Source organism: Brachyhypopomus gauderio, chromosome 17 (assembly GCF_052324685.1).
Source record: "Brachyhypopomus gauderio isolate BG-103 chromosome 17, BGAUD_0.2, whole genome shotgun sequence".
NCBI lineage: Eukaryota > Metazoa > Chordata > Actinopteri > Gymnotiformes > Hypopomidae > Brachyhypopomus > Brachyhypopomus gauderio.
In genome coordinates, this window is record NC_135227.1 from 2,543,368 (window position 1) to 2,556,620 (window position 13,253).

Consider the following 13,253-nt stretch of genomic DNA (forward strand, 5'->3'; position numbering starts at 1 on the left):
AAGCCACTCGACACCCGGTACCATGGCGACTGCTGCTCGGCGTTAGCGCACGCCGGTCGGGGCCCAGATTATGGATGATCTAGTCAAATGAAAACTGCACAGTGACGATTTGTAGATAAGCCCCTTCTGAGTGTCTGACATGTCTCCATAGAGCGGGAGGAAATTCCGCTGGATTACAGTGAGAGAGGAACAAATGGGAGATGCCAACCAAATCCACAAATGGCATAAAAGTGAAAGCAGGAAAATTTGATTCAGATTTGGAGCAGCTTTCTTTACAAGCATAACAACCATAAAATACCCACAGCAATAATTCCTTTATGAGTCAGCCAGGTGCTCCAGTGTAAGTCTTTTGTTGCTTACAGACGATTGTCTAAAGAGCATGCAAACAACGCCAAGATGCCTTGTTCTAGCTGCTTTGAAGTGAATCAGGAACTCAGGTCCAGATTTAGTAGACTTTCCTGAAGTCTACAGGAGAGTGAGAAAGATAGATAGACAGATAGAGAGAGAGAGAGAGAGAGAGAGAGAGAGAGAGAGAGACAAAGAGAGAGAGAGGGGGGGGGAGACGCAGTAGAAGGTGGTTCACACTACCTTGTAGGAGGACTCCCTTGTGTTTTCTGTAGAAGGGACTTCCTGGCCAAATTGGAGGACTGGACATGCTGAGGGGTGAAAACACAACATGAAAACAAAGAGATGTTATATTGATGTACACTACACACACACGTACCTAGACACACTGGCAGAGCCACACAGAGACTGGCAAGGCAAGTGTGTTTATATAGCACATTTCACACACAAGGCCATTCAAAGTGCTTTGCGAACAAAAAGTACAAACCGACTTAATTTTAAAAAGTACAACTATACAAGTTTAACTGAAATGCATAATGACTAAATATAACGGAATAAAGTGGATAAAATGAAGCGTAATATAGGAGACAGGTAACAAAAATAAGAAAAGGTAAAAGACGTAAAGGAAGAGGAAGAACTCGCTCAGGCACAGAGGAGTCTCACGTTTATAACCACAGCGTTTAGCCACACGACACGCCGTGTCTGGACGCCATCACACAGTAAGCCTGTCATTACATTATATTTCCGAGACGGACCCGTAGTGGAGTTAATCATTGCTTTTACTCGGTGCAAATGACAAGCTTGCTGATGTGTTGGTGTGCAGTGTGGCGCGGCGTGGCACAGTGGGGCTCTCTTCAGGCCGAATTACACCCCGCACTGGTCATTCCGCTGAAATTAACTCGGCGTCCAGGAGTACCGAGTCACCCCTCAGTGCTCTCGGGCCCTGGGGAAAACTATCGGGTTTTGTTTTTTTATTTCCTGCTGGCTTTGTAAATCTGCTGAAAAAGCCACGTTCGCAACAAGGGTTTTAAAACGTCTGCTGTTTTTGGTTCCGGGCTCCTGACACGTCGTTAACAGAACGCAATCCGACCGCATTCCGTGACACGTCGAAATCGGCGATGTATGCAAAGGAAACGGTGCGGGAGCTGGCGTTCTGCAGTGAGGTCGCCGTATCGCGGCGGTGATAAGAGCTCGGTGTGACGGTGGGCTCAGCGGCACCCGGCCCGACCTGCAGGGTCACCCCTACAATCCCCCCCTCCCCCTCCTTCAGCTTGTCACACGCCCAGGGTCTGACCTGGAGGTCTCCAACAGCTGACTGCGAGGGGAAGTAGAAGCTCCTCATTTTCTTTCGTTACATGGCTGGTTTTGTTTTGGTTTTATGTTGTCCTTGGAGAATGACCAAAAAAAAATCTCTCTGTACACCTCTGACACAACTTGAGACGCACAACCTCATTAGCATAATTGTCGCCTAGCAACTAAAACATCTCCAACTTATAAACCGTTACATCCTTACACCTGAAAACAGGTACAGTGTGTATGCACTGCTGGCCCAGGTACTAAATCGTTCCGTCCTGGAGTGCTCCGCGACACACACACACACGAGAGACCATGTGTTAAAGTGAACTTCCTGTTAGCTTAGCTCGACTTTCTGATGTCCTCTGTATGTTCTGACCCTTCTGGGCAGCCTCAGGAGAGGCGAGCGTAGCTGGTGTTGATTTAAGCGATACTCTCACTCCTGCTTCTGCTGGAATGGAGGCTCTGTTAGCTGAAGTATGTGGGACCATCGTCTGCTCCCTGAAGTGCTGAGTTTACCCTGCCCCCACCATCTCTCTCTCATCCTCCCTATCTATCACACACACACACACGCCCTCACACACGCACAAACACAACACACACATATACACACACGCGTGCGCATGCAACTGAACACACTTACACATGCATACACACACACACACACACACACACACACACATACACACACACACACACACACACACACACACACATATACACACACACACACGCGTGTGCATGCAACTGAACACACTTACACATGCATACACACACACACACACACACACATGCGCACAAACACAACACACACATATACACACACACACACACGCGTGCACATGCAACTGAACACACTTACACATGCATATACACACACACACACACACACGCACACACACACACACACACACATATACACACACACACACGCGTGTGCATGCAACTGAACACACTTACACATGCATACACACACACACACACTCACACACACACACACACACACGCACACGCGTGTGCATGCAACTGAACACACTTACACATGCATACACACACACACACACTCACACACACACACACACACACATATACACACATACACGCGCGTGCGCATGCAACTGAACACACTTACACATGCATACACACACACACACACACACACACACACACTCACACACACACACACAGAGCGTTCAGGAGTCCCGAACACTGTTTATATTCCAAAAGAACATGTGTTTTGCATCAGGTTTCACCTATGGTATGTGTTGCCATGGACACCACATGCCTCGTGATAGACGACCCAAACACTTTTTTAATCAGCTGCAAGGACAAAAAACAAAACAAACCAGCAAACAGCTTTTTATTGTTATTAGACGTCCACGTGCTGAACTCCGTAGAGCAGAGCGGGTTCTGTGGCCGCAGTTACCGGGCCCTGTTACCGGGCCCTGGGTTTGGACAGATTTGATACATGTGGAGGGAGAACAATGAAACTGTAATATAATGTGCAGCGCTACTGTTGCTACGAGATCAGCAGCACAGAGACGCTCTGGAGGGGAAGCAGGCCAAACACGACTAGATAGTGGGGAGAGGTGGGGTCAGGACCAGAGCATGGAGGAGCAGGGTGGAGTGTGTATGTGGGGCTGGGTGGAGTGTGTATATAGGGCTGGGTGGAGTGTGTATGTGGGGCTGGGTGGAGTGTGTATATAGGGCTGGGTGGAGTGTGTATGTGGGGCTGGGTGGAGTGTGTATGTGGGGCTGGGTGGAGTGTGTATGTGGGGCTGGGTGGAGTGTGTATGTGTGGGGCTGGGTGGAGTGTGTATGTGGGGCTGGGTGGAGTGTGTATGTGGGGCTGGGTGGAGTGTGTATGTGTGGGGCTGGGTGGAGTGTGTATGTGGGGCTGGGTGGAGTGTGTATATAGGGCTGGGTGGAGTGTGTATGTGGGGCAGGGTGGAGTGTGTATGTGTGGGGCTGGGTGGAGTGTGTATATAGGGCTGGGTGGAGTGTGTATATAGGGCTGGGTGGAGTGTGTATGTGGGGCTGGGTGGAGTGTGTATGTGGGGCTGGGTGGAGTGTGTATGTGGGGCTGGGTGGAGTGTGTATGTGGGGCTGGGTGGAGTGTATATGTGGGGCTGGGTGGAGTGTGTATGTGGGGCTGGGTGGAGTGTGTATGTGTGGGGCTGGGTGGAGTGTGTATGTGGGGCTGGGTGGAGTGTGTATGTGGGGCTGGGTGGAGTGTGTATGTGTGGGGCTGGGTGGAGTGTGTATGTGGGGCTGGGTGGAGTGTGTATGTGGGGCTGGGTGGAGTGTGTATGTGGGGCTGGGTGGAGTGTGTATGTAGGGCTGGGTGGAGTGTGTATGTGGGGCTGGGTGGAGTGTGTATGTGGGGCAGGGTGGAGTGTGTATATAGGGCTGGGTGGAGTGTGTATGTGTGGGGCTGGGTGGAGTGTGTATGTGGGGCTGGGTGGAGTGTGTATGTGGGGCTGGGTGGAGTGTGTATATAGGGCTGGGTGGAGTGTGTATGTGTGGGGCTGGGTGGAGTGTGTATGTGGGGCTGGGTGGAGTGTGTATGTGTGGGGCTGGGTGGAGTGTGTATGTGGGGCAGGGTGGAGTGTGTATGTGGGGCTGGGTGGAGTGTGTATATAGGGCAGGGTGGAGTGTGTATGTGGGGCAGGGTGGAGTGTGTGTGTGGGGCAGGGTGGAGTGTGTATGTGGGGCTGGGTGGAGTGTGTATGTGGGGCAGGGTGGAGTGTGTATGTGGGGCTGGGTGGAGTGTGTATGTGGGGCTGGGTGGAGTGTGTATGTGGGGCAGGGTGGAGTGTGTATGTGGGGCTGGGTGGAGTGTGTATGTGGGGCTGGGTGGAGTGTGTATGTGTGGGGCTGGGTGGAGTGTGTATGTGGGGCTGGGTGGAGTGTGTATATAGGGCTGGGTGGAGTGTGTATGTGGGGCAGGGTGGAGTGTGTATATAGGGCTGGGTGGAGTGTGTATGTGGGGCTGGGTGGAGTGTGTATGTGGGGCAGGGTGGAGTGTGTATGTGGGGCTGGGTGGAGTGTGTATGTGGGGCTGGGTGGAGTGTGTATGTGGGGCTGGGTGGAGTGTGTATGTGGGGCAGGGTGGAGTGTGTATATAGGGCTGGGTGGAGTGTGTATGTGGGGCTGGGTGGAGTGTATATGTGTGGGGCTGGGTGGAGTGTGTATGTGGGGCTGGGTGGAGTGTGTATGTGGGGCTGGGTGGAGTGTGTATGTGTGGGGCTGGGTGGAGTGTGTATGTGTGTATAGAGCCAGAGCTGGCGTTGGTGTTAGGCAGTGGTAGGTGAGAATGGGAACACTTGTGTTGATGGCTGAACACCAGACATGCTCAGGGCTTTCTGTCTTTTCATGGGAACCACATGTGCCAGTGACAGCAGCCTTACTGTTCAGACCCTCCAGAAAGTCGCGATGTTGCGATTTGCAACTTCAACGCAACTTCAAGCAAACCCCGCGAATTCAGGGCAGTGTTGCAACTTCAGCCAATCACCGCAACTTTCCCGCAAATTTGACCAATCACTGATGTCGTCTTGATGTGACGTCGACAAACTCCCGCCTTACTTCCGTATATACGTTCAATAGGAGCAGACTGAAAGCAGCATGAGCGACGAAAATAACGGCAAAAAGATCGGGAAAAGTAGTATCCCAGTACACTACATGAAAGCGGGGATAAACTGTCCAGATCCGACCCGCGAATTGATTATCTATGGCCCCCTGGATGATATTTAATTACTATTAGAACCGGCCCGCAGGCCACAGCCGCCCGATGGTGTTTTGCACGCACAAACACTACATTCCCCACAATGCAACGGTAGCCCGCGAAGTCACTGGGCGAGGGTCTGAGATAAAGTTTATAAGTTTAAACTTTAAACTGAAATAAAGTTTAAAGTCAGAGATAGGCTAAAGTTTATTTATCTCTGATCCATATCTATGAGTTACTAGTTCGCTCTGGCGCCAACCACTGGCGATCGATCTCGATATAATACTTAATTTGTGTCCATTTTACAGGCCGCCCGGTAACAACTTACGTTTGCTAACCCCGCCCCCCCGGTCAACAATTAATGTTCGCCACCCCCTCCAGGTTCAAATCTCACTTCAAGCGATCTTGAAAAGTTGCCAACCTTGAATAAATAGGTAAATAGATAATTAAAATGGACTACTAAATAGAGGAAACCATACAACATTTACTCCCTATTGTAATGTACTCACAAAAAAGCAAAAACACACCGCAACTTCCATCGCAATTTTAAAAAAAAACACCCGCAACATCAAACATTTTAGCCCGCAACAATCACAAAAAAGGCCCGCGAAATCCTGGTGGGACTGACTGTTGTATGCCCTGCGTATTTACCCCCCCCCCACCCCGAACCCACCGATGCACACAGCCCCAACGGACCAGCCTGGTGCACCAAGTCGGGCAGCACCGCTGAATTGATTTGCAAACAAAAGCTTTGCTCCTTGACGTGATTCCATAATCTCATTTCAAATCCTATTGGCCACTACTTTCTCTCTTTACCCCTGCAGTCACAATCCTCTTTACCTAATCTAGACACTAATTGGTGCCAGTGCCGGTTCAATCCCAGCCACTTTTATTTTTTGTACATTTTCACATTTTCATTTTGTCCTGAGGAGCTGTGCTCTCTTTCTGTACTCCGCTTCTGGGCTGACCGTTCACAATAGGGCTATTCTCAAGGCCACAGAGCCTGTGGACACTGCATACAATTAGTGGAAGGAATTTCGGGACAGTATCTTGCAAACTTGGGAAGAGGAAATTCCCAGAGCTAAGAAACCACCCGCTGGTGCTCTTTGAACTTTCCCCCCACCCTGACCTGAATGTAAAACAACAACAACTTGATTTTTGGCAAGGCCTCACCATAATGGACTTCTAAGCTTGTTTCAGTGAGACCTTTGTGTGAATGTGATGAATTAATGTGTGTAGCAGCCCGCTTCACCTAAGAAGCTCCTGGTGTTTCAGGGATCAGCCAAACAAACACCAGTGTCCGCCACACAATGAAACCATGACTGAGACTCGGGGAGGAACCGAGTTCATGCAAGCAGCTGGAGTATTTTGAGTATTTATGGAGTATTTTCCATGGACCTTCCACAGGAAAAAGAGGCGGGCTGTTGACAAACTTCCAAAAGAACAAAAAAGCCCCAAAGAACAATAAATCTACAGAGACACACTCCCATTCACCGCTTACCAGCACCCACAAAAGAGCCGTTACTCCTCTCTCTCTCTCTCTCTCTCTCTCTCTCTCTCTCCCTCTCTCTCTCTCTCTCTCTCTCTCTCTCTCTCTCCCTCCCTCTCTCTCTCTCTCTCTCTCTCTCTCTCTCACCCATGGGATGGAAGGGGAGGGAGGTTCGCAAACAACCACTGAGTTTATATAAGGAAACAATTGATCCAGTGCAGAGTTTCATTCTGTGAATGCTAAACACAAAAACTCCTATTGATTCCGCATCTATGAAACTGGATACAAAAAAAAATTCTCTTCAGCATATACAGATGCGTGAAATGTGATCGGTGTGGGCCAATCAGTCTGCAGCTGGCAAGGCACTAATATGGGAGCTGTGTCCTTGGATATGAGAAGAATGGGGAGCCGAGGTGAGGAGATGGAGTGGGAAATGATGAAGAGGAGATGGAGTGGAGATGGATGGAGAGGACAGGAGGATAGGTAAAGAGGAGAGGAGATTGGAGGAGAGGAGATGGAGTGGAGATGGATGGAGAGGACAGGAGGATAGGTAAAGAGGAGAGGAGATTGGAGGAGAGGAGGTGGATGGAGATGGATGGAGAGGAGATGGAGAGAAGATGGAGAGAAGAGGAGATGGATGGAGAGGAGATGGAGAGAAGAGGAGATGGATGGACAGGAGATGGGTAAAGAGGATTGGACCTGGGAGGAGAGGAGAGATGGAGAGGAGACAGAGATGGATGGAGAGATTAGATGGATGCAGATGAGACAGGAGGAGAGGAGAAAAGATGGGGAGGAGAGGAGATGAGATGGAGAAGAGAGAAGATGGATGGAGAGGAGATGAGATGTCTCCATCTCATCTCCTCTCCATCCATCTTCTCATCTCCATCTCAGAGAGGAGATGAAATTGAGAACATTCGAGAACATGAGATGGGAACACACATTTCACCACATGTAACAGGTGTCACATTTAGCTATAGTGTAACGGGGCCATTTCACCACATGTAACAGGTGTCACATTTAGCTATAGTGTAACGGGGCCATTTCACCACATGTAACAGGTGTCACATTTAGCTATAGTGTAACGGGGCCATTTCACCACATGTAACAGGTGTCACATTTAGCTATAGTGTAACGGGGCCATTTCACCACATGTAACAGGTGTCACATTTAGCTATAGTGTAACGGGGCCATTTCACCACATGTAACAGGTGTCACATTTAGCTATAATGTAACGGGGCCATTTCACCACATGTAACAGGTGTCACATTTAGCTATAGTGTAACGGGGCCATTTCACCACATGTAACAGGTGTCACATTTAGCTATAGTGTAACGGGGCCATTTCCACTAGAGCTCTTTCCTGAGACCTGAGACACTCTGAGACATGCAGACACACACAGACAAAGTGCAGGTGCATCAGATACAGAACACAGACGCATCAGACACAGAGCACATGCACATCAGACACAGAGCACAGACACATCAGACACAGAGCACAGGACATATCAGACATAGAGCACATACACATCTGACACAGAGCACATACACATCAGACACAGAGCACAGACACAGACACATCAGACACAGAACACAAATGCATCAGACACAGAGCACAGACATCAGACACAGAACACAAATGCATCAGACACAGAGCACAGACACATCAGATACAGAGCACAGACACAGAGCACAGACACATCAGACACAGAACACAAATGCATCAGACACAGAGCACAGACACATCAGACACAGAACACAAATGCATCAGACACAGAGCACAGACACATCAGATACAGAGCACAGACACAGAGCACAGACACATCAGACACAGAACACAAATGCATCAGACACAGAGCACAGACACATCAGACACAGAACACAAATGCATCAGACACAGAGCACAGACACAGCACAGACACATCAGACACAGAACACAAATGCATCAGACACAGAGCACAGACACATGAGTCACAGAGCACAGACACATCAGACACAGAGCACAGACACATCAGACACAGCACAGACACATCAGACACAGAGCACAGACACATCAGACACAGAACACAAAGGCATCAGACACAGAGCACAGACACATCAGACACAGCACAGACACATCAGACACAGAACACAAATGCATCAGACACAGAGCACAGACACATGAGTCACAGAGCACAGACACATCAGACACAGAGCACAGACACATCAGACACAGAGCACAGACACATCAGACACAGAACACAAATGCATCAGAGCCTGGAGTGAAGCCATTTGCCTGAACAAACCTGAAGGCTAGACCAGGCAGGCAGCTTCCACACACTACTGATGTCATCCCTTTGCTTTATTATTATTATTATTATTATTATTATTTTAGCTTTGCTTTTTTGTCCAGAGGACAGAGAGGACAGGGAGGACAGAGAGGACAGAGGACAGGGAGGACAGAGAGGACAGAGAGGACAGCTATTCAGGGCCAGCTGGACGTCCCTCTCACTCAGGAGGGAGTTCCTTCCTTCTTTCAGCTTCTTCAATTCATGGAGTCCCATTTAAAATTAATCTCCTCAAGCTACTGGACCTCCAGTTGTCATCTCCGATAATTCACGCATCCCCGAATTTTCATGAAGACAGACAAAAGCAGGTACAGAAATCCCAAAATAGGCACGAAGCCATCTGCCGTTGCCATGGTGAGTTGCGTGTTGCCAGGGCGATAGCGTATTTCTCTAGCGCTAATGGCCTGTCCTTTTGCCAGGCAACAAATAGCCTTGTGATGCAACTGCACCTGTCTCAGCTATGTGTTACCATGGAGGCGTTCCTGTTGCCATGGCGACCATCACGCTAATAACCTCACAAGGGCAAACGCGCTCCAGAACTCAGAGGCCCAGCTGTTCCACCTGCTCTCTCGCTCTCTTCTCCTCTCTCTCTCTCTCTCTCTCTCCCTCTCTCTCTCTCTCGGTCCTGTTTAGTGTGTTAAGGAATGTGGATTTGCCCAGGCCTGCCTTACATTACCACGTTTAATCATGGACGCCACACGGCTCTGCTCTCTCTCTCCTCCCGTTCCCTGCGGAGATGGCAGGACCGGCGGGGCCCGAGGGCTGGCCAGCGTGGCCCTGCGCCCAAACCCCCGTACAGCCATCGAACAGCTCGCGCCTTCTGACTGCCTTCACCCTCCGTACACGCCACCCACACTCCCCAGCTACCGTACGTGGACGGGTTCACGCGGCCCAATCCCCGGGCCCGTTGGCCCGCGGTAACCCCTCCTCCACAAACTTTGTCATCGGCGTGTGATTTTAAAGTGGGCTCCGTTTAAAGGCGGTGGAAGAGAGCGGAGTGACGCCGCGTGAGTCAGCTGATTCCTGTGAACCCGAGGAACGCTATAAAAAGCTCCTTTCTGCTTCCTGTGAGCCACAGTGGCCAGATAAACACTTTATTACACGCTGCTCCTCACAGATCCACCATCTGGACCAAGAGCTAGGGAGGAAGCCAAATCCTGTGTGTCTGCACACACACACACGAATACACACACACACGGATACACACACACGCACGCACGGATACACACACACGCACGCACGGATACACACACGCATGGACGCACGAACACACACACACACACACGGATACACACACCCACACACACACACACACACACACACGCACGGATACACACACGAACACACACACACACACACACACGCACGGATACACACACGCATGGATGCACGAACACACACACGGATACACACACACACGGATACACACACACGCACGCACACACACACACGGATACACACACACACACACACACACACACACACACACACACACACACGGATACACACACTCGCACGCACACACACACACACTCGCACGCACACACACACACACACACACACACACACGGATACACACTCACAAAACACTTAAAAAGCTGCTTTATAAAACACTAACATGCATTCACCTTATTCACAAAAAGTGCACGTTATGTAAACATCCCCAGTTAAGTAAACAAGAGCAGAATCATTGTGCTCAAAGCGGACAGAGGGCCTGGAGTGGCTTCTTCTCCTGGGCTCGAATAATGAAGGCCAGAGTCCAGGGATGCGTGTGATTTCCACAGCCAAACTGGAGCACACTAAGGCCCCTCCTCCAGGAGCCTGGGCCCCTCCCCCAGGAGCCAGGGCCCCTCCTCCAGGAGCCAGGGCCACACCCTCAGGAGCCAGGAGAGGAGAGAAAGATAGAGAGATAGCTAGAGAGCGAGCACCAACAGGACATAAATGATCATTTGCAGCCTCGCACTGCTACATGAATGTATAACGAAGACTTATAATTAGCTTTGGGAGATTTTGCCAGTTCTTCTACCTCCTGTGGATCCACGGGGGGTCAAAAATAATCACTAAAGTCTTCCTCTATGAGTAAGCTCCCTCTGTGCTGTGATATTAAGCAGAATATGGAACCCCACATCCTGGCCAAGGTCACCTGGGCAGCAGCCTGTTGGCAGAGGTCCGGCAGGGACAGGGCCTTTCTGCCCCGGTGAAGTACTGACATGCTGCCACTGAAGCTTTCTGTGTTCGCATTTTTGTTTTGTTTCCTTTTGTCCTTTTCCTGCCAAATATGTAAAAGTGGAACAATATGAAAGTTACTGAGGCAGTTACTGAGGTGATAAACAAAAAGGTTCCAAGGCTAAACCTCCATCTCCTAGCTGCGACGATGTCCTCATCAGCCACTGCTCCCATCTTCCTCCGTCTAACTCAACTCTCCGGCACCTAACCCAAAGTCTGCTGTACAGAGTAAGCACTTTGAATTGCCACTGTGTGAGAAAAGTGCTGTAAAAACAAACCTGACTATAAACCAGACTCGGATCTGGCTCCGAACCGAAACTCCCCTCGACATTGTAGCTCAGACTTCTTCCAACATATAACTCAAACTCCTGGAACTTAAGCTTCTTCGAGTTTTTTTTTATTTTTAACGTCCTGAGGAAAACCGTATGCCAGCTCTTGCCTACGGCTGAGCACCACCCTTCTTTCCTGCCACTTGCCCTCTCTCTTCAGCGTTCTAACCAGACCCGACCAATCGAGTCTCTCTTCAGCGCTCTAACCAGACCCGAACAATCGAGTCTCTCTTCAGCGATCTAACCAGACCCGACCGATCGAGTTCCGCCTCCTCAAACCGCTCCCGCCTCCTGTTTTCTCTCCAGCCGGGCAGGTGCCCGCCAAAGTGTTCTGTGTCCGTTGTTGAGGACAACGTGGCAGTTTTTACGGTAAGACAGTTTTACAGTAAGGCAATTACAGTGCCTCACGCAGGAGCGGCAGCCCACGGCAGCCCTGTTAGTGCCTCTAAACGAGGCGGGCGGCTCGGCCGGGCGGTGACAGCAGCCCCGTTCAGCGCTGCTCCCTGACATCCCGGCTCAGACCTTCACTGCAGGCAGACACTGATGCTAACACAGTCTGTTAGTGCACGAGAAAGAGACAGAGAGAGAGAGAGAGAGAGAAAGAGAGAGAGAGAGAAAGAGAGAGAGAGAGAGAGAGAGAGAGAGAGGAGAGAGAGAGGGAGAGAGAGAAGTAGAAGGATCGATATCTCCTGTGAGGCGCTTGCTTACCTTTGATATGCCTGAGGAGAGGTGGGGGGCGTGGTGAACACTTGGGAGTAGGGATGATAAGGTGTCTTCTTCAGTGCCTGGATGAGATTGTGTCTGTATTCTGGGTCTATGCACCACAGGGAACCCTTCCCGATACTCTGTGGAGGAGCAAGGCGCAGAATTACCAACGCGAGCAGTCAGGAGGTGTTGTCACACCAACATCTTGACAGGAGACTAGTCTGAAGGGTGGTGGGGGGAGAGGAATATGCAGGTGTTGTCAAGCTTTCTTGTTTTTCTTTATTCAGACCCAATAACCCCCACTTAGCCAAGACACAAAAAACATTTGTTATTCTAGAGCCAATATTGCAGGGGTCCTTGTAACATTCCCTGAAGGAGAACAGGGGGAAATCAGATGGAGAATACATGTTATTATGAGTGAAGTAGTCACACAGATGAGACTGGTACGGTGAAAGGGATATATTCGGTGTTCATTTTAATTTCAACTACATATTCAACAGTACATACTCAACCCGCTCTTCTGTAATGTAAACCAAGATGTTTTTGGTCCCCAGACCTGCTATCACCAGAACCCAACATTCACACAAACTTTATATTTCTGTGTATGGTCCTTCCTTAGTACAAAAAATAGAGTTCACAAAGATGACTTGATAAAATGTAAAAAGATCCCCCCACCCCCTCCAAAAAAGGCTCATAAACAACTGTGTCTCTGTCCCTCCATCACTTCGTCCTCTGTGTCCGAGACAGCAACCACTTTTCCTGTCACTCAGAACGTCGCGCGGTGTCCATCATCGGGCTGCGTTCGCCACCATATTAGGG

At 49.9% G+C, this 13,253-nt stretch overlaps 1 protein-coding gene across 1 annotated transcript in view; it reads right to left on the minus strand.

Moving 5' to 3' along the window:
• Positions 1–12,676, minus strand: part of foxn3 (forkhead box N3) — a 33,087-nt gene extending 20,411 nt beyond the window's left edge. Inside the window, exons 1-2 of the mRNA XM_076977614.1 lie at positions 12,438–12,676; positions 589–656 (exon numbers count right to left, since the gene is read on the minus strand). Coding sequence (XP_076833729.1) covers positions 589–655 — 67 coding nt within the window. The 5' untranslated portion in view covers position 656; positions 12,438–12,676. The remainder of the gene's footprint in view (positions 1–588; positions 657–12,437) is intronic.
• Positions 12,677–13,253: the final 577 nt, after the last annotated feature.